The following is a 27,082-nucleotide window of genomic DNA, read 5'->3' as shown; positions in this document are numbered from 1 at the left end:
CATACCGCTTGGAGAGTGTAAGCGCAGTCGCAGGTTATCCATCGCCTGGTGCGAGATCTCCCGTCACTCTGCCACGTCTGGATCTTCCTTTATATAGACGGGAGACTCAACAACACCACTTAACTCAACGCGGATCCAGATTGTACTTTTTTCCCCTCTTTTGCCCCCTCTCTCCCTTTTCACCGGGCTAAACCACCCTGTGTTTTGTAAAGGCAATTGTTAGTGCGCATCATTGCGGGAGCCAAAAAGAGGTTTGCCACTGTTCCATAGAAGACTGGTAAGTAAAGCGACTCACTGTTTTTTGTCTTTGATAGCTATTTGCATGATCATTTCTGTTTTCTTTTTGTTGACATGAACTTCTTGTTAGGCTGCTTGAACACATTAGGCTACAGTAGATACTGATGATGGGGTTGATTGATTTTAATGAAGGCTGTAACTCTATTTCAACAAGTTATTAAGTTATGTTTATGCTACATGCTGTAAACAAGTCAGGCATTACAGTGATGTCCATCAGAAGAGTGCGGCAGTGTTTACATAAGTTAGTGGTTTAACTTGCAGGTTATTGAAAGCTTGTTTGTTTTTTCTGCCTCCTCATTCTGGTTTGACAATCTTAATTCTGCTTCTCAACTACTATTCATGATTTTGTTTTGCTGTAATTAAGGAATCACACTGCTCACTCTTTATTTTGATTCAAGGCTGATTAAGGGCCATGTAGTTACATAATAAGTGAAAATTAATTGGACTGCTTTCTCTTGATTTGAACCTTTACATTTGATTCAATGGGTGTGGTTTTGCATTAATGGCCCTGTCCCATTCAGATGTCCCAGGAAAAGATACAAATTTCCAGAAAAAGTCAATACATCTATTTCAAGTTAAGGGTACGAGGTCACCTTTTAAAATTCTTCTGTCCATGTGTTTTTTCTCTCTCTCTCAGCGGGTTGCTGAAGCGTCATGACAGCTGAGAAGAGCGGGCCCGTTATAAACGGTAAACCAGAGGATGGCAGAGACCCTGAAGGGTCCAGCTCCAGCCTAGACCACAGGGAATACAATGAGAGGGGCCACTGGAACAACAAGGTCGAGTTTTTCCTGTCTGTGGCTGGAGAGATCATTGGGCTGGGCAATGTCTGGAGGTTTCCTTACCTCTGCTACAAGAATGGAGGAGGTAAAGATATTCCCCTTATCTATGCTAGAAGTACAAACACAAACTGACTGCTTACCAAATAATTGAAGATGGAGAGGTTTTTGTTTAAAAAAAATGGTGTACATAAAACAAGCTCCCCAGCAGGAAAAAGGAAGTGAGACAGGTAAGAATGGAAAAGTTTAGAAAAGAAAAGAAACGAAAAGGAGGGCTAACATTACCATTGATACATAAGTAGAATAGTATGAGAAGATGCCTAGGCCAAAATTGAATACTTGACTTGAACACATGCATGTACATACATACATGCATACATACATGCACAGCATGCATGCGTGAGATGTGTATGAGGATATATTAAAGTGAGTATGCATGTAAGGGGTGGCTGTGGCTCAGTGGTATAGCGGTTTCCTGCCAATTGGAAGGTTGGTAGTTTGATCCCTGCACTCCAATGTATGGCACCTTCTGCCACCTGCGGTAAAAGCGCTTTAATAAATAGTTGTTAAGACTAGAAAAGCACTATATAAATACAGTCCATTTACATGAATGTAGTGTGTGCTTGTTTATGTATGTGCGTTGGGGGTCGGGTTAGATGGCTGGGTCAAACTAACACGTAACTTTCACTCAGGAGACCTATGTTCGTTCAACTTTTGAAAGTATTTTTTCCTTTAACTACTTAATAAAAAATTCCTAACTAAGTTTAAATAACAAACTTATTTTAAACCAAACAAAAGTCAAAAGAAAAAGGATGATTCAGGGTGTAAATAAATGAAAGTATCCTTTACCTCTCTTTTTTTTGAACTCTTGAAATGTTTCACTGATTAGAATCTATGGATCACCTTCTTCACATCTTTACATTATTTGCTAGAAGGAACTTTTGTGTTAAGGACCATACTAACAACGTACCAATTCCTGGTTGGACACACGATCACAGTTTTAAACATTGTGATTTAAAGGAAAACTACTTGGTTAAGTTTAGGAAAATATCATGGTTTGGGTTAAAATGCGTGCATAAATAAAGTCATAAATACAAGTAAAATAATAAACGTAAAAAAGTCACAATAGTTGAATTCCATGCACAGGACACAAACTCTGGTCTCTTGGGTGAAAGTACTGTTTGTTTGACCCTTCCATCAACCTCCGACCCCATGCACATACGTACTAATGCACAAATACATACATACATACACACATACATACGTACATACAGTACATACATACATACATACATACATATATACACACATACATACATACATACATACCAACAACGTGGATATATACTGTACTGAGGCTCACATCCCCTTATACTCATACACATTGTCACATTATGCATGTATGCATTTGTATGCACGTACATATGTGCATGTGTATGTACTGTGTATGCATTAGAGTTAGCATGTATGTAAAAGTACCGGTATACATGTATGTGCAAGTCAAGCAAGAGAGGCAAGTTCTTTTATCTTCTACCGCACCACAGTAGGACAACAATTTTGTGAATAAGCTTTCACTTTGTAAAAATTTGCCTGATAAGTATTACATTATTATGTCCTTCATTATTTAATTCATTAAGCACAATCCTGGTAGGTTCCCTTATTAGACAGCATAGGATGGAAAAATTCATAATCTGAAAAAGTAATTTTGCTGAATAAGTGTGGCGGTATAGTATGTGCTTTTTTCTGAATTTTGTGAATGGCTCCTTTCGTATTTTGAATTATTATACTGTCAGACGTCTTATTCAATTATATTCAACTTTTATTAATGCTATGTGTGTATTTTCTATTATGTGCACAAAGGTGCGTTCTTCGTTCCATATGTCATCTTCTTTGTGTGCTGCGGTATCCCCGTGTTTTTCCTGGAGACTGCCCTGGGTCAGTTTACCAGTGAGGGAGGCATCACTTGCTGGAGGAAAGTTTGCCCGCTATTCGAGGGTGAGAAAACACGCACTTGATATCTTTCATCCGAGGGTGCCCAGGATTTTAATGATTGAAAAATAAATTGGAAACCTGCAGAGACAAAGAAGTTTGGCCCGATGATCTGTCATTTGTTGCCTTTTCAGGTATTGGCTATGCAACGCAGGTGATTGAAGCTCATCTAAACGTATACTACGTAGTGATCCTTGCCTGGGCCATCTTCTACCTCTTCAACTGCTTCACCACCGAGCTGCCATGGGCTGGCTGTGGCCACTACTGGAATACAGGTATAGGAGGGAACAGTGGAAAAGGGAATTATTCTTATGAACATAAATTACCATGTGCGTCTTTTGTGTTTCAAGACTAAAGAAAATACAAAATACTTCCTAAGATTTGATGTGCAGAATGTGAATAATAACACATCATTGATTATCCACAGAGAACTGTGTGGACTACTATGGAGAAAATTCCACCAACATTACAAACCCCAACGGAACCTCTCCAGTCATTGAGTTTTGGGAGTGAGTAAATTTTTTTCATTTTCTGTCAAAACCATTAGTTTTTATATGGCATTTCACGCTCTGTTTGTTTGCGCAAAGTCCCATTGAAGAGTACACTATGATAATCTCTGTGGGTATAAAGTATTAATGGTATACCAGTTTGCATGTAACACAATAAGGATAGCTTACATCATTTCAAGTCCTCCTTTAGCGTCATTAGCTTCTATGTTGAGAATATGAGCTTCTGACAGATCCAGAATGTTTCACTGACCCCCTGCGAGTCCTTTCCCCCAATAATTAGTCAGCCCTTTTCATATTTGTGTGTCAACAGACCCCGGTAGGCCTGCTGTCTCCCCGCTAGAGCCATGTGTGTGGCAGCGGATCAGGCCCCGTCAGTGTGTAATGCTGACCACACTTCCTGTCTCGTTGCCAATGGCTATGTTTACACTACTGGGTCAAATCTCTGCCTCTCCTTTAAAAACAAGAACTATGTATTGCAGTAAAATTGTTAAATTTAAAATGTGATCAATATTGTTGTGTTGAAATCAAAAAATTAAGTGAGATGATTTATGTAACAGTAATAAAAACCTCAGATTCGAGCCAACAAGCATAAACCTAACCGCAGAGAGAGACATTGAGTCAATCACCATGTTGTTCGCAAAAATAGCAATCGCAATGAACAATAGCAATTGCTTAATCTATGCCGAGACAGACCGTCATGTTTTATACTGTATTTACAGCTTAAACCAAAATCAGGACAGGTTAAACAAGCTATATTTTGTTAACTGCAAAAATAATGGTTTTGTCATTCCAGCTTAACTCTTTAAAATACAAAGCTTAAATCACTAAAGGAGAGTATAATGAAAAGAAAAAACACACCTGTTTTACATATCTTCAACAATATTACCAGTGCATCATTAAAATAGTGATATGTCCGGTCAGAATACTTTTATTGAACCAAAAAAAAAGACTGAACTCAAGATATTAATGCAGTCGTCTTCATCTTCAAAAACTCTCTTAATCAAGAAGATGCAATAATTTGTTATTTTTTACATTTCAAAATTTTTCATCAGACTCTATCATAGTAATATTAACAGTATGCACACACTTTGCACCCATATAAAACAGATTTACATACGTTTTAGAATACACCCAACATATTTACACACATTAGCGTTCACATCTTGCCCTCTCGGCTGACCAGGGGGGCTGTGTTGGACCTGGCCTGTGGCCGGCCACCAAGAACATGTCACGATGATCAATGGCTGGTCAGGAGCTCCAAGGGTGAACTCGGTGGCAAAGATTTGGCAGCACCATGTAATTCTGTGGCTCCGGGTCTCGCTTCTCATCCTGCATCAATGCTGTTCCCTGGCTTTGCTTCAACAAACCGGAAACAGTGTTGATTCACCACCGCCGACAAGCTATGATGTCATAATTGCTGATAATGTGCCCTGTATCTTGCACCTACACTGTTAACCCTGTAGGCATATCACAGGGAAACATGTTTTAGTTGTAGGCCTGTACAGTAGTACCTATAATATTACTCTAACACAGTATAAGTCTTCTGTTGGATTATATTGGCTTGATAACTCTATAGCAGCATGCTATAACTAGCCTATTCTAAAATCTAATTGTACTTAATTGTCCCCATTGGGAAATTTGTTTTGGACCCCAGAGTGCAGTTTCACAATACATTAGTAAACAATAAACGCCACAGAGTTACAACCCAGCTAATAAAAACACAGAACGTCATACACAAAACTCTCTTTTTCTGCGGTACCCAGCTGATATGGCTACCATGGGCCAACTGAGATCCACAGTCTCAGCATTGAAGGATAGGCAGAGTGGTCTAATGGGTGGCGTCTCTAATGTAAAGTTGGTAAGCAAGTTCCCATCTGTGGGCCACAGCGCTGAAAGCTGCTCGACACAGGGTATCAGTAAGTGGGGTGAGACCATGTTGGTTGTGCTCACACATTGTCCCCCAAGGTTGAATTGTTCTTAGAGAACCCCAATGGCCAGTAAGTGTTCTGCTAAAATAAGCCCAGATTTGGCTCAAGGTGTTGTGGTTGACTTAGTAGTGGTCCAGCCCTGGACATTACTTTGGCACAAACATTTTGACCACCAGGGACATTTCAGGGGCTGTAGAAGCTGCATGACCTATGTAAGTAGTTCATGGCCATAACAGTGCTAACAGTGGAGCAAACCAAAGTAAACCAGACTTATTTCTGCCAAGGGATGTTAACCACCTCAGTGCAGTTGTCCCAACAGCACTAGGACACTAGGACAAGGACAGCACGTCCTTGATGCTCAATAGCTATAAAGTGTTGGAGGACACGAAGCAACGTATCTTCTCCAATAAGATTATATGACATTTTTCTGTCAGAGCACGATGCTGTCGACTGCCTTTATCATGAAGGTTCGTCCCCATCCTATCAAGGACAAAGATAATTGAAGGTGTAGTCCTTAAGCCAAACAGACATGATCATTCAGGACAGTGACCACATTGCAGAGGCGAATATTGTTGTCATTGTTGGAAGAAAAAATACTTTTGTCCCCACTCACAGTCATCAGATAACAGATAGACAGTGACTTCTAAATCTTAGGTAGGATCAGTTGAGCCACAAGTGCATGCCATCCTCACATTGTTTGAGACTGCTGTGTTCCACAAAAAAAAGCTCCACAAATGCTGTTGCAATTTTACAGTCGTATCACCTTGTAGTTGCATCCTGATCTGCCAGGTTAGCAGCAGGATGAGGATCAGATGTCATGACAGAAGAAGGAAGTTGCAGTGTGAATCACAGAAGGTCAATAAAGTGTCATGTTGCTCTTTGAGGTAGTGACAAAAGGTTTATATATTGTTTGGTCAGGATGGCCATAAAATACTGGTATGTGTGATAGGATACACTCATCCTAAGTGACTGAGTGAGTATACATGGAGAAACAATAAACGAGAATAAAGGCTTTTAGTGATCAAATGCACAGATCTGTACTACAGTATAGGATTGTTTCCCTATTCCATTACACAACTTAGATGGGTTTTGAGACTCAAGAAAAAAACATTTCATTGTACGTTATATTTGTAAGTTAGTATAGCATGCCAACTAGGGTGACAGTGTTTTGAAGTTGAGGAGTACTTTGTGGGGTTGAACAGTGCATTAACGGAACTAGAAACTATGGTTAACCAGCTAAAATGGCATTACTACTTTTATTGAGCAACATAAATTAAATATTTATTTTCCATTATTCCTTCATCTGTGTTGTAGGTCATACATACTTACCCTAGTCTGCAGAGGCTCAACTTGTAATTTTCAATACCACAAAGGATTTGTCATATGTCATAAAATAATATAAACTCAATCAATTTGTAAGTTATCTGTTTTCTTTGTGCCAAATCAGACGTAGAGTACTGAAGATATCAGATGGTATTGAGCACATAGGGGGAATGCGCTGGGAGCTAGCCATGTGTCTGGCCCTTGCCTGGTTCATCTGCTACTTCTGCATCTGGAAGGGACCCAAGTCAACTGGCAAGGTGAGACAGAGTAGTGCATGTCTACTATTGTAGTGTGTGTGTGTGTGTGTGTGTGTGTGTGTGTTATTCCAGCATCATTTGCATCATGCTCCATAATTTTGCATTATTGCCTTTTTTTGTGTGTTTTGTATGAGTAAGCACTATATGAGCAATGTATAATCAAAAGCAAAATTCCTAGTATGTGTCCTCATACCTGGAAAATAAAGCTGATTCTGATTTTGTGTGTGTGTTTACATGTTAGACTTGTCTGTAGGGTTGAAAGTATAGCATAATGCTTTATACATTAGAACATTGGAGGTGTAATTTAGTTATCACACAATCCAACTCATGCTGGATAAATTTGTGGATGAATATGTGTGTGCATGCTACGTTGCTGTGACTGACGTTTTTTTTCCACTACCAGTTTTTATTGACCTGCAAATAGAGGACACGGGAGATCTCTGCACCAGCCACTTGTACCTTTCCTCCAGGCCCCCAGGAGGTGCGCCAAGCTTCAAAGCCAATTTGACATAGCGGCTAAACATTGGAAATGCAACTTCTATGTCCGTCATGCGATGCTATGGGGCCCAGAAAGATCTTTGTCCCATAGAATTGGATGGTAAAAGAAACATCTGTAAAACAGTGGATATTATTTCCAGTGTGATATGAGTCGTTTGAGTATCAGAATCCATTTAAGCCTATAATGTGGAAAATCTAGAAAAGCCACACAATAAAATCATTTAATCCACATTCAAGTTAGCAGAGTGCTAAATTGGAACTAGCCGGCAGACGTCTCTAGTGCGCCTGCTCTGTGGGCCCCATGGAAAACATGGCTGATTATCCAGGTTATTTTTTCAAGGAAGTTAAACTTTATTGGCTTAATGTGCCACCGAGCAACTCTCATAGGAATAAACAGGGCTCTGTCTGAAATGCTGTCTCCAGGTTTTTTTATACATCCATGCTTTCCTCCCATCAACCAATGCCTATATCTCCCTGAAGTGTCTTTTGTCTGGCTGTGAAGTACGAGGGGAGAAGGCTTCTTCATAGCTGAGCTTTAGCAGCCAGTCTAAGATTGATTCCTGTATTCACTGGAGGAAAGGAGAGTGTTCATGAGGAGCATGCAGAGCATATCCTTAGCCTCCACTTCTCTCTTTCACTCTCTCTCTCTCACTCTCTCTCTCTCTCTCTCTCTCTCTCTCTCTCTCTCTCTCTCTCTACTGCAATGAGAAAAAAAAACGTACCCGTTGCAAGGAGAGGTGCTTTCTTCTCTACAGACCCTACAGCCTATTCAGTTCCGTCTCTGCTGAGCTGTTTTCTTTTGTTGCTGTGTTTGTCAGCCAGTCTCGCAATTAAGCCCTCCAGTTAGATTTACGGTGAGCCTGGAGCAAGTTTGACCAGTAAATTTGTGGTGGCTTAGATGTTTACCCGTGATGAGCTGGATGGAGGAAAACTTTTGTTGTGGAGCATCAAAAGTTCATGGAGAGATTGCATTTTGTCCCTTTCATCTGCAGAGAAATTGAGAGAAAGAAGGCGACAAGGTTTAGGATGAGATGAGAGTGTTGACATTTCGAAATTGTTGAGGGTGAAATCCACCTTTAACAGGCATTTCAAATAAATCACACTTGTCCCTCATTTTAACAGACAACTGAACTTCTCTGGAGTTGGATTAAGAAGTTCACCGTATCAGTGGCTTCAAATCAATGCAACTAAATATTTGTGGCGGAAAGGAAGTTTCTATTCATGAAGCTGCTGCTTGCAGTTGTAGAGTAATGTGACCAGGGGTGTACGAGTAATTGGAGCGTGCATGTGTTTGTGAGTGTGTTTAGGCCAGTATGTGTGAATGGCGCACTTTATCTTTGTCTGTAGTCTGTGCACACCCATTTCAATGTTGTGAATGAAGTTGTCTGTTTGTGTGTGTATGTGTGTGTGTGTGTACCAATGCACTACTGTGCGTGCTTCAAAGAAAAGCACATTTTCCCACACTGCCAGCATCACTAGTCTGGGCTTCTCCAGTTTAAGAGACAGGGCCAGAGGAGCCTTCTTTTCTTTTCAGTCTCCTGGTCTGGCTCTGTTCTGTCCTGTTCTGCCCTCAATTGGACTTTGACTGGATGGCAGCATGCTAGTAGATGTATGTTTCCCACCTCTGCCTTCCAAGAGGCCAGGGTTGTGTTTAAGGGGTTTCTAAGAGTCTTGAGATGTTGAGCACAATTCCGCGAAACTTGAATAGTTCAATAAAAATGGAGTGTTGGTTTGATGGTAAGCTACTGTACTAAAGGTAGCCTGTGTGGAGGTCTAGTGCCTTGTAATCTAGTGCTGTATAGGATACCATACGACATGTGTGTGTGTGTGTGTGTGTGTGTGTGTGTGTGTGTGTGTGTATATATATATATATATATATATATATATATATATATATATATATATATATATATATATATATATATATATATATATATATATACTTTTACTACTTTTATATACTGTGTATATATATATATATATATACATACTGTATATAAACACTGTATATATATATATATTTACTGTTTTTATAAACACTGTATATATCCTGTATATGTATACAGTTTATAAACTGTATGTATGTGTATATGTATATATATGTAGTCAACTGACTTTAGACTTGACCTGAGTGAACTGTGTTTTTCTGTGATGTGTACATAAATTCATTTTCCAAATCTGTGCATGTTTATACTTGCAGGTTGTGTATGTGACAGCTACATTTCCTTATGCCATGCTGTTGGTCCTGCTGATCAGAGGAGTGACACTGCCAGGAGCATACGAAGGCATCAAGTTCTACCTCTACCCGGACATTTCACGTCTCTCTGACCCTCAGGTAGGCTTTATCTCTCTCTCTCTCTACTGGTAAACATTCAAAAATAATATGCCTCCTTCAAAAAAACGTAAAAGAGCTCCTGAGATGTTGCCATCTACAAGGAAGAAAAGGGATAGAATTTGAATAAAAATAAAAAATACATAAAGTGTCGGCTGTTGGCCCAAAAAGCACGTCGGCCCACCAGGAAAGTGCCCGGTATGCCAGATGGCCAGTCCACCCTTGCCATAAACCAATGGTTGACGTCACTGCTGCTACGTCTATTATTTTTACAATCTATGCTCAGCTGCTATTACTTTTCTTGATGCTGGTGGCATAGGTCCCAAGTCTAGTGATACTGACATACAGTATCACATCAAGAACACTGTAGTACCCTAACTTTATAAAACAACAAATAATGTACAGCATACACACATCTTTAAACTTGAACTAGAAAATCCATTCCCTTGTTTATTGTGCCCTTGATTTATAATTCTGGCCTTTCCAACGGCTCTTGGGATTTGAGGCTAATAGAGGTGGAATATTAACAAATAACCCATAAAGACAAACACTGACACATACAGAGTAAACACAATCAAATCACATTTGATCACTTCCTCCTGTTCAGACTCCAATCCTGTCTGAACACTTGTTTAACACTTCTAATGGTAATAGCCGGACTGGGGTGAGATGCCATGTGATGTAAAAACAAGGAAACATTTATTCCTTGGAAATAACTAGAAATTCAGTCACTATGTAACTGTTCAGACAGTCAAGCCGGTCTGTTTCACACAACTTGTCAGGTAAAGCAGCGCTTGTGGTGAGAAAAGGTGTTAAGATATAGCATCATGCCATGATCTAAGGTTAGATGATATAATTCAGTGAATAAAGACTAAACCGTTAACTCTTGATAAACTGCTTGCTACCAGTTATTTTTCACATTTATACGCAATTTATTGCAAAAAGACAGCCTATAACCTTGTGTTTTGATTTAAAAAAAGTCCAGATGGCTGTTGCATCTGTGAATGTAGACCTTGTATAGATCAACAAAATAGACAAACAAAAGCACAGAGAGAGTGAAGTAGGGTAATAAAGAAGCGCTGCTGTTTGGCAGAGAAAGAGATTACTTCTGACACCAATGGTAAATTAGCTTTCTCAGGGACAATCAGGGGTCTGTTCTGTTCACCAGGCTGTGTGCAGTGTGTGTGGCTGTGTGTCAACCACTCTTTTTACAGCCCTGAACTTCATCATGCCTCATCTATTCTCTTCTTCCCTATACCTTTCTCTCCTCTTCTTACCCTCCATCCTGCACTGTGCATCACCCCTCCTCTGTACATTTCTCACACTCTCCTGTCCTTCCTTGTTACCTTTCCATGCACTGTAACTGAAATGATTCTTTTCCGGAACCTCTCGATAGTTAAACAAACCTTCTAACTTTCCTTTCCCTCCATATTTCCAGCATCCAAATACGTTCTTCCCTTGATATAGAAACACATCAAGGCCCAGGATGTTGTTGTCTGTGTGGCACTCTTCTTTGTCAAAAGAGATGGACAACACGGACACCAGCAAGACAGTAATATGTGATTAGCTTACTCAATACATTTGTTAAAAGCTTACATGTAGATATACAATCATCTGCTCAAGGGGGAAAGTTTCTCTGTCATTGGCTTAAATCTGAGTTTAAGATATGTTCAAGCATGTTGGACCTTTTGATGATGTAGGAAAACAAAACATTTGCATGTTTAGCAGAAGCTAAGAACATCCCTTACTGACTCATTGTTGTAGGCTAGCAACATCTGTACAATATGATATACAACATAATGCTTATTCAGTACCGATAAAATGACATTCATTGTTCTTGACTGTTCCATTTCAGCCAAATATCTTGCTGCATCTCACATATCTAACGACCATGGATCCCATTTATATAGGAAATGGAACGTGAGGAGGAAGAGGGGTACATTTACATTACAAGAACGTTATCTTACAGTCAATGTTATCCAGCTTTCACACAGTAGAAAAGTTTCCTTTGCCACAGTCTCAACATAACCAAACACAAGCCGACAAAATTAGACACAACATCAACAAGTGATTCTCTCTGTGCCTGAGCCTTTAAGGTTTCACTGCGCTGTGCGGCCATCAGCCGAGGACGAACTAAAGGGAACATTAATGAACATTAGGAGAGAAAAGCCTGTTCTTCCACAGGAACAGTCCTGTGTTTGTGAGGTCACAGAAGTTACCGTGGTTACTCCCAGGAGGGAGCAAAGACCGTGTGTTTGTTAATTGTTTCTCGGTGGGGAAATGAGATTAGTGGCGGAATGGTGATGTGAGAGAGTTTTCAAAGAGCCATGCTGCATTAAGTTTGAATTCGCTAGCACACTATGCTATCCTGTGGGTCCGAGGGTTCTGTGCTCAACTACAAACTAGTTTCATAATACACAGTTTACTGCTTCACCGAAGAATCTTACATTTGTAAATCTCCATGTAGCCCATGAATAATCAAAATACTGAGCACATTATACCGAAATAGTAATTGGCTGGGATAAAGAAGTTGATAAAGGTCTGGTATTATACTTCACATTTACTTATTGCCAACATTTACTAGCAATTGTATGCTGAATTAATTTGAATTGAAACAAGAATCTATGTGTTTCCCTTTAACCCAGTGTATACTGGGATAAATTGTTGATAAGCTGATTAAATTACTAGAAAAAGTTTGAAAAGAATGATCTTAAATGATCCTTGCTACATACAAATTGTATTACATACATTTCAGCTTAGCAGCTGATTACTGACAAACTGTGTTCACAGTGACGTTTATGTGAAGTACAACATTATTCGTCCAACCTTGCCACTGAGAGAGGTTCACATAACCCCAAAAATGTGCTTGTTAGGAAAGAAAAATGAACCAATAATATTGCTTTACAAGCGACAGTATTGTCTGGGGGGATAAATAAGAACCTTCACTTTTCTAATATCAGACGAAATAGTCAACTCGTTACTTGCAGTCAACGTGGTGATGTGGGCGAATTCAAAGGTCTGGACCAAAACAAACCGCTTTACCCAAATTACAAAAAACAAGATTAAGGCTCAGCTGCAGGGGTGCTTTGTGCTAAAAGCTAATGTCAGCATGCTAACACGCTAAAGTAACGTAGGTATGATATTTACCATGTTCACAATCTTATTTTTGTGTGTAAGCATGCTAAGATTAACTTTTTTTAGCTCCAAACACAAAATAGCTAGACACCAGTTATAACATTTTAAATGTAATGTTTTCAATGCTTTGGCCTCAACAAACACATTTCTGTTAACCCCACACTCACTTTACCATTCTGCTGCCTATAATGATTTGAGTAAGAAAGGCATAAACAATATTTACCGTTTAAGTAATCCCCAAATTAAACTGTAGCTGTTCTCCATTAATCCCCACCCAACAGTAGAGTTGGAGTTGGTGAAACAAAATATGAAGATTTAGACACTGGAAGACTTTTATGTTAATCCATGATTCATGCTGCTCCACTGTGTGACCCCTCAGAGGGGAAAGAAAATGGTTGAGCTGAGCCATAATTTCATTACAAAGTCACTGAGATGATGAAAATCAGGTAGATGAGGGGTAACAAAAGAAATGTACGGTTTCATTAAAGCTGATAAAGAGTTACCTCTTGGTAGTCTCTTATAAATAGGAAAACCAATTTGACTTAGTGTAATTCAAATATTTAATTAACTCAAAAAATCTCACAAAAAATCTTCAGTGGCAAAAGGCTGAGAAGCATCATTGAAATGAAAATGAAAATGTTGTCAAGAGCATGAAAAATTACGCTATTATTAATTTGCCTTTCAAATTTTCAAACTTTGATTTGTGTATAAATATCTCTTTGAAGAAATAATCCGACCGGTACAGCAACAGAGACTTTTAGCCAAGGAGGATTATAGCTGCTCTGGCTGCTGAACAAAACAGTTTACTAAAATACTTACTGTTGGTTGTTTTTTACTTTAATTCATCATTGATTTGTATATGTTTTGTATGTTTATGCTCACTTTTTCTTTAGGTGTGGGTGGATGCAGGAACCCAAATCTTCTTCTCCTATGCCATCTGCTTGGGGTGTCTCACTGCTCTAGGAAGTTACAATTCCTACAACAATAACTGCTACAGGTAAGGAAATAATAAGATTCTAGTAGATGGATAAATGGATGGATGATAATGACAGCCATCAGTCACTTTATACTTACCATCATAAAGACTATAAGAATACAGGTAAAACTCCAGGGGTTAAAGGTGATTGATGGATTGTCACATACTATATCATTTCAGTTTCTGTCCAGCACACATGATCTGTGCATGAGACTGTATCAGAAGAATATCTGCATTGACCAGACCTTGCCTTGTGTAAGGTCTGGTGACAGCTCTAACAGTAAGTGTGAACTCTGTCTTGCTCCTCAGGGACTGCATCATGCTGTGTTGTCTGAACAGCGGCACCAGCTTTGTAGCAGGTTTTGCTATCTTCTCTGTGCTGGGCTTCATGGCCTATGAACAAAATGTTCCCATCGAGGCTGTGGCAGAATCTGGTGAGAGAATAATCATCATATTTCTTAATTTAAAAAAAATAAAACAACTCCCAGGTCTGTGATGTGGCTGGATAATACATCCAAAGAAGATACTGTAGAATAGAGAAAGCCTGTCTGAGTCTTTGTGCCCTTCCCCCATACATCATATCTTGCTAAAATGGATCAACCTGACCAGTTATATAACTCCACACTCTTCACCTAGGCTCTTAAACCACTGCATTATGATTTATTCAAGTCAGTATGAATGATTTAGTGAATGTGACAGAGCGAGAGATTTGAAATGTTTGTCTCAGGGTACGGTGAGGATAGAGTGTAATGTTTTGAATTATCGGTTTCAAAGGGTCTGTCATCAAATATAGGTGTTAAATAACGCAATGGCATGCCACCTCTTATTTTGAATCAATCCGTCTTTCATTTCATCTCACCTCATATATGTCCCCCAAGATCAGACATTGTGCTAGTTTGTGCACTTACAGTATGTTATACGTCCATACAACGCTTTTTAAGACATTTGAGACATTTCAACACTCTAAACCACCACCTTCCCTAGTGGATTTACTGAATCAGATTTGATGAGTGGATTGGTCCTTACTTCTGCATTGTTTTTGTGTTGATAAATGGAATAATTCTGTTCACACCACTGTCATTTGCTAATGATTAAAATACTAAAACAAATAATAATACAAAGCAACAATCAAGTTACATCAGGCCATAATAATTAAGAACACCCCCATTTACACAGGTTTGCCTAGGAAACATGTTGACCAATTACCAAAAGTGCATTTGGCACACTCAATCTGGCTGTGCAACTGGTTAATAGTGTTACCATACCATAACACCTAAAAGTGAAGTGGGTGGACAAAACTCTCTCCACATCGCAATGAACAGTTATGGAGATTAAATTGCCGTGTTGCTGAAATGTGCTACATAAATAAAGTTGCCTTGCCTCACCTTGCCTTATTAACAGGCAGTTAAAGTACAACAGAACATAATATGAAAGATTATAACTGCACTTCATAATACACGGCACACAATCTGTGGTGTGTTTAGGTTGGTCCAACCTTACAAAGTAAATCGTTGTGGTTCCTTGACAAAAAAACACCTTTTCTGAGTTAATTCTTATAATTGTTGAGTTTTATCTCAGAAAATACTTTACTACTAATAATAACCACTAATACTCTCAGAGAGAGTTTTCTTTTTGATAAAAAAAACCCTCTCTCTGTTAAATTTATTTCCCCTACATATTTTCCATATCAAGTCATCATACCAAATCATGTCAGAAATATATGTTAAACACAGAATAATAGTAACCATAACAACAAGGCAGTGTACAGAGTACAATTTAAACCAGTCTGCTTAAGTATCTGCTTATGTGGTTATGTAGCACTTTCAAATACTGTACACGGCTGTAAATCCTACATTATTTCATTTAAAAATAAAAGTGATTTTTTTCTGTGTGATGCAGGTCCTGGTCTTGCATTTATTGCGTACCCCAAGGCTGTTACTATGATGCCTCTGTCTCCACTTTGGGCCTGTCTGTTCTTCATGATGCTCATCTTCCTCGGCCTAGACAGTCAGGTGAGGACCACTAGTGTGAGAAAACTGAGATTATAGAGAATGCCTTAATTTATAAAGAAATGTTAAGGTTGCTACATATGTTGTTGTTGTTTTTAGTATTGTCTTGTCATCTAATTTATAACTAAATGAGGCTGTTTCTGTCTTTTTATTTCACAGTTTGTGTGTGTGGAGAGTTTAGTGACAGCTGTGGTAGACATGTACCCAGAGACCTTCAGGAGAGGCTACCGCAGAGAACTGCTGATTCTGGGCATGTCTTTAGTCTCCTTCTTCATAGGACTCATCATGTGTACAGAGGTAAGACTGTAGTTACATCTTTAGAGTAGAAGGTAAATCATGTCAGGTTGCAATAGCAAAGGCGCTGTATTGCAACAATCCTACAGTACACGTATATACAGTACATGTACAAGCATTTGAGCAATGATACAAACAAGTCAAATATGTAGTAAGGAGACAAAGTAATTTCTGAGGGAAAATTGTGTCTTTTACTTACATGTGCCTTTGAATATGTGATGGCTTTAGTTACTTGACAGGTAGAGATAATGTCTAGATAACATACTCTCTAATTAATAGTAAGTTAAATCTATTGTCAAAGTATACTCAACTTTTTCTCTGGGGGGCTGGTTGTCTACTACCCCTTTCAGCTTTGGAGATGTACTTTCACACCTTATATTTGTATTTACATGTAGACATGTTATTGTCGCCATCATTAGGAATTCTAAGATGAAGCCCAGCCAAGTACGTTATAGTCTGTCTCACCGGTTGTACAGGACATTGCTGCGATAAAGCCAGATATCACCCTCTCCTTCCACTATTTCCATTATCTCGCCGCATCTATATTGTGCACCGTTGCTGTATCTGGGGCTGTGATTGGTTTAAAGTAATGCAAACAAGCCAGAATGTTTTTCCCCTGTACCAGAATAGAGAGCCAGTAAGCAGTGTAGCCAAACCATACTGACACAGCGCTGTGGAGAGATGTCTAGCAATGCAAGACTAAGTACATTCTAAATGAATGGTCAACAGTCTATGTTATAGAAAAGAACGTGGCCCTGTTTGGTAAAAATAATTTGATCATTTTATACAGACACTACAATGTGATCATGTTTTTATCATAAAGGTCCATGATCAAGTTATTCATCTAGAGCTGTAAATACGTACATGTCACCAGCTCTGCCGTGCTATCATAGTGAGACCTTTTATCTCTATGTGACAATGATGGAAGAAAATCTGTTTCTCCTACTATCAAGAAGGTCTTAAATCCAGTAAAAGCTATTTATGTGTCCATTTGCACTGCTCTCCATCCATCTCCACTGTAAAAATGCTGTACTGTTCTCCAGTGTACCATAATGGCCATGAAACAGGGGGAAATATGCAATATTAAAGGACAGCAGTTCCTCAGTTTTTCTCTGTTATAGACTGCTGCATTGACCAATGACTTGAGCTCTGTTTCATAGAACCCACAACATAACAGATGTCCTCTGCTTTTAGACGTCTCCAGCACTACCTGCACTCTAGACACTTTATTCCTCCCGCCAAAGAGCTATCATAGATAAATGTCACAAGAGCCCAGAGTAAAGGATTAAATCAGAGGCCATCTGGGAGTGTAGTTTAATGCCTGGCTAAAGTATGGGAATAAATACAGTCACTGAGACATTTTGGTAATATAAGTAAAGTAGTAAAAAAAGAATAGTAGTAAAATAAGTTTAGATTTGTAATGTAACTTGTTGGCAAAGCCAGGCTGGCTCATATCCAGTGTTTATTGTTAGCTTAGCTAACCGGTTGCTTTCTTCAGTTTCATATTAGATATTAGAGGTATAGCAACAAAGCGTATTTCCCAAAAATATTGAAGTACTCTTTTGAGGAGGAATGGATCACAGTGATAGGGACGGACATCAAATATAACACAACATAAAATGAACAAAAAAAATGTGATGGGTGAAATTGCTCTTTCACTTTCAAATGCTAGAGCAACAGAACAACCAAAGAATGGAGCGTGTACTGGAGATGGGCTTTAAATAGCCCTCTAAAGAGAAAACACTGATTACTGCATAGAAGTTTTAACACCATGTTTGGCGGGAACCTCTTGATTCAATGAATCATGGTAAACTTAGGACAAATCCTAATTTTAGTTAGAAGAAACCTAATTTCAAAGTTGGCTTGCTTTATGTCACTATGACACTCGTCCCTGATAAGCACATCAAGAAGTCTGATGCCCACACAGTTGCTGTGAAAGGAAACTGAAACCTGTCTCGTCTCATCAGGGAGGGATGTACGTCTTCCAGTTGTTTGACTCGTACGCTGCCAGCGGGATGTGTTTGCTGTTTGTGGCCATATTTGAGTCCATATGTATTGGCTGGGTGTATGGTAAGATAACCTTTTCAACTTGAAACTTTACTAATTTCAGAGAAATGTTTTTTATTCCTCTTCCTTGTTACCTCAGATAAGAGTAGTCTGTATTTTGTCAACCGAACAACTGTCACAAATTTCAGGACACAAAAAGAGACTATTTCCACAAACATTGTATGATGCATTTAACTTTGCTGCATTCATATTTCTTCTCTGCCCTCTGCTGGAGGATGGGCTCAAACACATGCATCAAGTACTTAGTGGTATACAAAATCTTTTTACTGAGATACTGAAAATTAAATGCTATTTTAGCAGAGTGTTATATTGCCCTTTTGCATTTTTATTAGGCAAAAATGTTGCCTTTTATTAATATACCCTCAAAAGATACGCCCTAAAGAATTTGCTTCACCTTCTGGGTTTAAATATCATCATATTTACATTCAATAATTCATTGACAGACACAGACAATTTAAAAACAAACAAAATTATATAAGAATGTGTTACATGCAGCAATGCAGAACGTCTGTCTCACATCAAAGTAAGTTTCAGACAACATGTTGACCACATATTTTCAGCAACTCTGTTTAGACTGTCATAAACTATCAAAAGACATAAATCACATCATTATTTTCATGGTACATGCAGAAACTCTCGAGTGACACTAATTTGCATTTCAGGTAGTGACAGATTCTACCTAAATATTGAGGACATGATTGGCTACAAACCTGTCTTCTTCATCAAATGGTGCTGGATGATCCTGACCCCGGGCATCTGTGCTGTGAGTCTGATGGCAGACAGCAGTAGCATGGACAACATATCATGAAGATAAGCTCAATAGCGATGATGGACAGACGAATTCAAAGGAAACCCTGATTTTAAGATAGATTCTGGCTTTCAAATAAATAGCAGTATTTATTTATGGAGAAATTATTTTTGGTTCATTTTGCAAGATAGTTTTTTCCTTTGTGTGGATAATTAAGTTGCATCCACTAGCTGTTTCTATATAAATAGAACACAGTCGAATTTATGTTTAAATATTTTGTGACGCAAGATAAAGCACTGGAAAACTTTTACATATGCATATTTGATGTATACCTGAATTATGGAGAAATTAATATTTTACACATTTAGTTCAGGTTGTTTTCACATGAATTATATATGAAGGCATTTACCTACAGCACCATACTGATTCTGAATTCAAAGTGAACATTTATGTATATCAGTAGTAGTACATGTATATGTAGATCAGTATACTTTTTATGTATATCAGATCATTTATTTCTCATAATGTAAGAGACATTTATAGGTTGTAATTGTTTTCTCCTGCAGGCAATTTTCCTTTTCTTCCTTATTAAATACAAACCACTGAAGTACAACAACGTGTACACCTACCCCGACTGGGGCTATGGTATCGGCTGGTTCATGGCCATGTCCTCAATGGTCTGCATCCCTGTGGGGATAATCTGGATGATCTGGAAGACTCCTGGCACCTTCTCTGAGGTAATACATGGACAAATCTTTTTTTTTTTAAAGAAAAACAGTATTATTGTATGTAAGCTTTATCAATATTATCATTGTCAAATAAACAGTAATTCCTTTAAATTAATGAAGCCATGCTCTTGATGATCAGTAGCTGCCAACTAAGCCCTGTAACTGAATGTGTACCTGCATCAAGAACTCTTATTCTTCAAAAGGCAACAGTTTTATTTTGGTTTGCACAGGCAAGAGACAGATCACAGTTTTATGTCCATCAGCCTTTTCATTCTGATTTTGCCCGTTTTCCATGAAGAACCTAACTACAGATCTAACCTGTGGCACACATTGTCAAATGCAGCGTGGTTTACACAGGTTTGCAACCATGACTGACTTCAGCAATGTATGTGCCTCCAAGCAACAAAAATAATGCAAAGCTAATGTATCTCATAGCAGATCTTTCCTTTTTCAATACAACAATGGACAGTGTGAATTTTTGCAAAAGAATTAATAGAATTAAGGTTGATAAGACCCACACAGAGCCAAACGGCGATAGTGACTGTTATTCAATGGATGCAACCAGATCACTTTATAATGACTCAAAAGAACCCAGCTGTTGTATCTCTCCCATCTGACTTCCTCAGACTGACAGAGTTGGATGATCTCCCCCCTCGTTGCTCTAGGGGAGATCAAAGAAACAAATTGCAGGTTTCTGACATGATATGATCAGTAGTGGCCTCTAGCTTTTGGCAGACCTGAGGCATGATGAAAATTAGATAATTGATATCAGTGGTGATGTGTTGGTCATGTCTTGAATGAAATCCAAATGGCATACAAATGCTAGACCAGGGTAAAGAGAGCTATGTCAAAAAATACTTTGATTTGGTTGTATACTGTATATACATATATGCACATATTGTTATATGCATTAAATTGATATTTCTGGTTACTTAGAAAGTTAACTGACTATGACATTTTTTAGATGCCTTAAAGATATACCTTTTTAAAATATCCTTTATACTACCTTCTATCTACCATTATCTATTAATTTCTAGATGGAATAACAAAGAATGAAAGTAAAACCTTTCAGGCTAATGTCTGTACAAATGGTCACATTATGTAACACTATCACAAAACGCAGATTTGTGTAGACTATATGTTACCCATTTGGTATTTGTTGATGCTTTTCTAGTTCCTTCAAGGAGTATGACTATATGCATAAGTTGTATCTGGCCAATGCTGCAGTTAGAATAGCGTTGTGGTGGGAGACTAAAAGATAACCTCTTTTGATGCTCTTTGCAGAGAATGAAGAAGTTGACAACTCCCAGCCCGGACCTGATAATGAGAGGAAAGCTCGCTGCACTCAGTCCTTACGCTGCCAATGATGCAAAACTTAAGGTTGATGGGAAAATATCCACCATCTCAGAGAAGGAGACGCATTTCTAAGTGACAGACCAAGCAACCTGCCGTCTTCATAATACGTCCAACAAATGAAAACCACGGCAAACAACATCAGCATTATCCATCACTACGCAAAAAAATGGAAAAGAAACAAACGACTCGCAGTGTTATTTTTGTTTTCGAAAAAACAAAAAACAAAAAAAAGCTATCACATGATGTTTAGTCAGCTTCATTTTTGCACAAACTTTGATAACACATTGTGACTAAAGCAGCGGTTTCTTTTCTTTTCTAACCATTAATATTTTTAAAATCTCTTTGATGACATACAATATGTGGTTAAAACTTGTCCTAGTACCTTGTCAGTACTGGTCACACTAGTGTCTGGGCCTGTGGAACAATACCAATGTCCTGTGTTGTTAAATACTTACACTGTACATTTAAGAAGTTCTGTGCCTCTCTATTAGGTACTAGGAACCCAAATGTGACTATCTAAGATTTAGCTGCTTGGGGACCATTCTACATAGTTTTGTATCTTAAGAGAATGCTGCAGTGTGTGTTGAGGCTCTAGGACGTCATACCCTGAATACTGCAAGTAAAACTTTGAGTTGTTTATAAAAAGGATTCCATTAAAATCTTGGATGTTATCTGAACCAGCTGTGACTGTGAGGGTTTTCAGGCCCCAGTGATTATTATTTACTTGAATTCAATGTGATTGCTAGGCAACATAAGAAACAACTCAGCTTACTGGATGTAATTGAAGAATATTACTAAGCTACTGATCAACACGTTAGGATTTATTAGGTCCTTGAGGGCTTTGTTGATTTTGATGGCACTGCTCTTTCTAAATAGGTGTCTCTCCTCGGGAGGTTTGCAGTATTATAGAACGGGGAGATAAATAGTAAGACCATTACCCTTTTAGAAACCTTTCATTTTACATCTCTTGTTTTGAGCTACAAATCTTCACATGGCTACAAATAGTGAGTGACTTCAGGCTGAGTCTAAAAACACACCTCTCTCTCCTCTAGCTGCTCTCCTATAAGTCGTTTAATTTCACAGCAATTATGCTGAGCCTAACACAGAGTGACATACAGACGTGCTTCCACCCCTGCATTTTTATTTCCTGTTCCGCCTGTAGAAGAGAAGATAGACGCCTATCAGATGAGCATTTCAAAACCCATCTGTCTTCTTATCCCCCCCCTCTTTTTCTTCTTTCCCCTTGTCCCCTTCTATCTTTTCTCCCGCTGTCCTTTCTTCTCATCCTCAACCTCTGCTTCAATGTTTTCCCACTTCTGTCTTAGGCTTCTCTTCATCCCGTGGAGGGCTTAAACGATGATATGGGTCATCAAGGACAGTCTTGCTGTCGATTTGTGTTTCTCTGACCTTTCTTAAACCTCAATAAAAAAAGAAAAACGTTTTTAAATGTTGCTGTCCAGGCCCCTGCAGGGGTAAAAGCACATTCTGTTCCTGTCATCCATTTAATTGTAGTAAAAGTCAATGAGCCGGTCTCATTGTTAAGATCAATCTCAGTCCATTACAGCCTCATCTAATCAACACTCGAATTACTCGAGTTTTCCTATCTCCCTTCCTTGCTTTGTCTGACTTTCTCACGTCCCTTTCCTTTCTTCCCTCTGTCCTTTGTTTCCGGATGAAAATGCAATCAGTGGAGAGCATCTGAGGGGATGAAACTCAAATTTCTCTCTTTACAGCTTTTCAGGAGGAGGCAAAGAAAGCAGGGGAAGAAATTAGGAATTGATGAGCTGAGGAAGTGCGTGATCGAGCAAGTGACGAGGGAAACTGAGGAAGTGTTAAGTGACTGAAGCTCCTCCTGTCTAAGCTGTGACATCCTCCTAAACATGTGATTGGTCCCGCTGTTGTGGTTGCATTATTACATATTCACCCCCTCACTGATGTTTGTGCAAGTTAATAGTCGTGTGCACTGGAAGTTGTAGCCTGCTGTTTAACACTGATCATGTTTTTGTATATTTTCACATCTCTTTCTAGAAATGTGTGGTCTATTACTTGACATGAACGATGTTTTAAAAGGATTGTTGTATTAAAAAGAATATGACCTTTTTTTGACTTTTGATATGTCGCTCAAAAATCTTGTTATAGAAATATAATGGAAGGTGTTTTACTGTTCTATATTGTTCTACACATTTTGGTATTCACAGGACACATGAACTGTCTGCTTACTCATTTTTAAAAATAAAGATTATAAAGTGAAATAAAATGCAGGCTCCGGTCTTTTTAAATTCTTCCACCTTTATATTTTTCACCTTGATGTGGCTCTAATGCTCCGTCAAAAGAAACAACACAGAAAGGTGCGCATAACCCCCACCCAAACAGCTACACACCACGTCCAACAGCGTCCAACACAAAGACATTATTGGATAAGATTTGCAGAATTAAACCTAAATAGACATCAAACAAGTAGCCTATGTTAATAAATCATATGAATTTAAGTAAAATATTGCATCAGTACACTGTATGTATAGGTCAGTTTAAGGTAACTAGTCATCAAAAGCTGTATCATGTTGTGTGTCCCATTATTGGGGATTGGAGTGGGTTTCGCTCCAAAAAGTGGCTGTGTTTTGATTAAATTTAATGACACAATGCAGCATCGCAGCTATCTGTAAAAGGAAGAAAATAATCTTAGATACTGTCATTTCCCTCTTAGTCCTTTGAAAGGGTTCCAGTGCTTCTCCTTGGGACTTCGAAGATAAAATGATGGGATCAGATAAGATAAGATGGCATTTCACCAAGTCTAACAGCAACTGGATCACTGACAGACACAAACAGTAATAGGATTCTTTCATTCAATTTGCAAAAGACAATTTGCACACGCATGTAGAGGACAGATGACTGAACAAAATATTTGAAAATAATGACTTCATACAAAAATCTTGTTTTTTAACTGTAACATACCCTACATATTCAATTTATTATACGTTTAATTTGAGAATAGTAATAGTAATAGTAGGCTTTGTTGTACCTGTCAGGGCAGGACAATTTCCCTTATTATTAATACAAAGAGTTTTGTGACAATACCCAATTAGCAGCATATCTCCACCCTATTGGCACAGAGATCTAACCAGCCAAAGTCCCGGTATGGAAAGCACAGGTGTGAATAATAAAATGAAGGAAAACTGAATTCAATTTCTTTGGTTTCTGGGTGCACACAGGCTCACTGTCACACTGTAACATTTTCATGGTTTACTGGGGCAATTGAATAAAACTGAGCCATAGAGTTAGTAGTAGTTCATGTGTTGTCCTTCTATGGCAAGTTCAAATGAACCATGATTATATATTATCACAATTGTGTCAGTACATGGCTAAGGATGTGGTGACAAAATCATTGTATGTTATACAGGGACTCGTTTTGCTGCAGATGGGAAACTTTGTTGCGTTTTCTCTCCCATTCATTCTCCTGCATTTCTTTGTCTTCATTGTCACCCCTTTGTTGTTGTCTTTAACAACCAAAGGCCTCTGAAATCCGGTTTACAGCCCACAGGAGCATAGGACCAGCAGCCCTCAGACCACGTCTTAAAAAAGAAACATGAAGGAAATTGTCTTGTGTGTGGTTTTGTGTGTATCTGTTTCTGCATATGTTGTTGTGTCTCCCTCCCTCCCTCCCAGCTTTCTTCACTGTGTGTTTTTGGCTCTGGGATGCGTTCCATTGTCTCAGAGTGTTGTTTGTATTTGTTTGTTCAAACCTAAGCAAAAATCAACATAAAAAGAAGAAAATTGTCTACAAACAACCAAACATTAGATAATTTCTTTGAGGGACCTCCACATGACGTATTCCAGATTTCATGAAATCTTGTACTAGTGTGTTTGTAGGCGTCTGCGTGTGTGTTTCAGTGTGGTGTGTGGTGTTGTGAGCATAGTTTGTGTTTGTGTTGTGTGGTTGTGTGTGCAGTCATGCAGAGACTTTACATCCAACTTTCACACTTCAGAAATCAGCTTTAATTCCTTTGACTTTGAGGTGACATCTTGACTTGATCCGGTAGATGGTATGAAGTAAATCTTTTTCTGTTGTGTATCACGTTGCTGCTGCATGAAAACTTCTCTAAACATTTCATGAGCTGAAAAAAGTTTCTGGACTTTTCATTCAAGCAAAACCCATTCAGGGAGTAATGTGAGGTCTTAATGGCTGTCAAATCTGTCTGTAAAATCTGTCTCCCTCAAATACTATGAAATCTCTTCTTGCGTTTTTCTTTTGGGAGATAAGCTTCTATCTAAAACCTTGATCTGAAACAGCACTATTGGCTGACAGGCACACACATTTTTAATGCAATTTTCCTGTACACAGGGTTATTTTATTCCAGTTTTTCCAATGATTGCTAGGTAAGAAGTCAGGTGGCAGATCCATAATCAATGTAAATTGATGTTTGTCTTTTGGATGCTGCAGACCGCCCAGTAAAGCAGTAAACTAGACTAGGCAGAAAGAAAGGCTAAACAACAGCCGGCGGGACATAATCCGTGGGCTCTGGGGGAGACAACAAGGGGAAAATGAAACGCCACACACCGGCCACAACAACAAGATGGGCTGCTACACGCGGGACGTGCTACACCAACGGGATTGTTGTGGTTAGGAAAAGAACAACAGGAAAAGGAACCGTCACATGCAGGGGCCGGCGACCACAATGGGACGGTTGTGGTTAGGAGAAGAACCCAGAAAGGAACTGCTACACGCGGGGGCGCAATCCTCGGTCTCCGGGGTGAAAGTCCTGTTTTGTTTGAACCATCCACCACCAACCTCCTCATGCGGACTTTTTGCTTGTACTGCTTGATACCACAATTGTGCTGTTATCACAAAATATCTTTCCCATTAAATACATTAGTTTAAAATTTGTGCTCACCACAACGAAAAACCCCTGAGAAAATCGTGTCCCTGTACACGAATCAATAGATTAAATAACGTCACCATTTCACAAATTGCCATGAGACTGGGCTGAAAGAGACGGACAGAGGTAAATAGATACCAAGACCACACCAATTCAGCCAGACCGCTGCACCATCAGGTGCAGTGAGAGCAAGACAGGTAGGCATGGCGACTGAGAGGCAATCGGGATGAAAGACAAATGCCATTGTATCAGTACAGTAACAGTTGCATGGTATATTACACAAACAAGCAGCCAAACAAAGCCACAATTTCACAGAGACTGTGGAGAGACAGACTGATGCAGATGCCATTAGACAGATGAGGAGAGAAGAGCAGTCAGTGAGAGAGAAAAGAGGGAAGCAGCATTCTTCCCTGCGATTATGGAGAAGGCATAACAGATTAGTTGAGTCACGTACACTGCTCTGCGGCTGTGCTTCAGGACAGAGCCAAGATAGAAACACAACGCACCATGACCAAAAAGTCAGCCTCGCCTAAAGATTAAAGCAACCTAGATTTGTATCCCAATCTTTTGATAGAAAGCTAGAAAGGAAAATAAATGTGCAAGAAAATCACTTTACGGTGAGCGCATAGATGACGCAGTTTATATTACACCAAATCCTGTTACCCTTTTCTTCATTACACTGTAGTAGATTTTTTATTTGATGTTCAATTTTTCAGGAAAAAATGACTAAATTAACTCAAATGAATACTGTCTATTCATAAACCCGCAGTAATTAAAGCTGTCATTAAAGTCGGTTCATTTGAGGTTTTTTTGCAAATAGACCTTGATGTATTATTCAATCAAAAAAAGATAAACGTTCTGACTTGATGTAGGTGCTACAAGTCTCTGCTGGTGTTATGGCTTTGAGAGTACACTCACCGGCCACTTTATTAGGTACACCTGTCCAACTGCTCGTTAACACTTAATTTCTAAGCAGCCAATCACA

At 38.8% G+C, this 27,082-nt stretch overlaps 1 protein-coding gene across 1 annotated transcript; it reads left to right on the top strand.

Annotated features, from left to right (window-relative positions):
- Positions 1 to 2: 2 nt before the first annotated feature.
- Positions 3 to 22,652, top strand: slc6a11b (solute carrier family 6 member 11b). The gene is made up of 15 exons (XM_034868923.1): positions 3 to 277; positions 935 to 1,162; positions 2,935 to 3,069; positions 3,198 to 3,338; positions 3,491 to 3,572; positions 6,948 to 7,080; positions 9,779 to 9,913; positions 13,939 to 14,042; positions 14,331 to 14,455; positions 15,921 to 16,033; positions 16,190 to 16,327; positions 18,292 to 18,394; positions 19,054 to 19,154; positions 19,706 to 19,876; positions 21,152 to 22,652. Exons 2-15 carry the CDS (start codon positions 952 to 954, stop codon positions 21,293 to 21,295), a joined length of 1,836 nt encoding a protein of 611 aa, XP_034724814.1. The 5' UTR covers positions 3 to 277; positions 935 to 951; the 3' UTR covers positions 21,296 to 22,652.
- Positions 22,653 to 27,082: the final 4,430 nt, after the last annotated feature.

The sequence above is a fragment of the Etheostoma cragini genome, chromosome 4 (assembly GCF_013103735.1).
Source record: "Etheostoma cragini isolate CJK2018 chromosome 4, CSU_Ecrag_1.0, whole genome shotgun sequence".
Taxonomy (NCBI): Eukaryota; Metazoa; Chordata; class Actinopteri; order Perciformes; family Percidae; genus Etheostoma; species Etheostoma cragini.
Note: the sequence above shows the minus strand (reverse complement) of the source record. Positions and strands in the feature narration are given on the sequence as shown.

Excerpts from the sequence above, each read along its gene's own strand:
- slc6a11b (XM_034868923.1), top strand. The coding sequence starts at position 952 with ATGACAGCTGAGAAGAGCGGGCCCGTTATAAACGGTAAACCAGAGGAT. Across the intron at positions 1,163-2,934 it reads CTGCTACAAGAATGGAGGAG|GTGCGTTCTTCGTTCCATAT; the intron begins GTAAAGATATTC and ends ATGTGCACAAAG. Across the intron at positions 3,573-6,947 it reads CCAGTCATTGAGTTTTGGGA|ACGTAGAGTACTGAAGATAT; the intron begins GTGAGTAAATTT and ends GTGCCAAATCAG.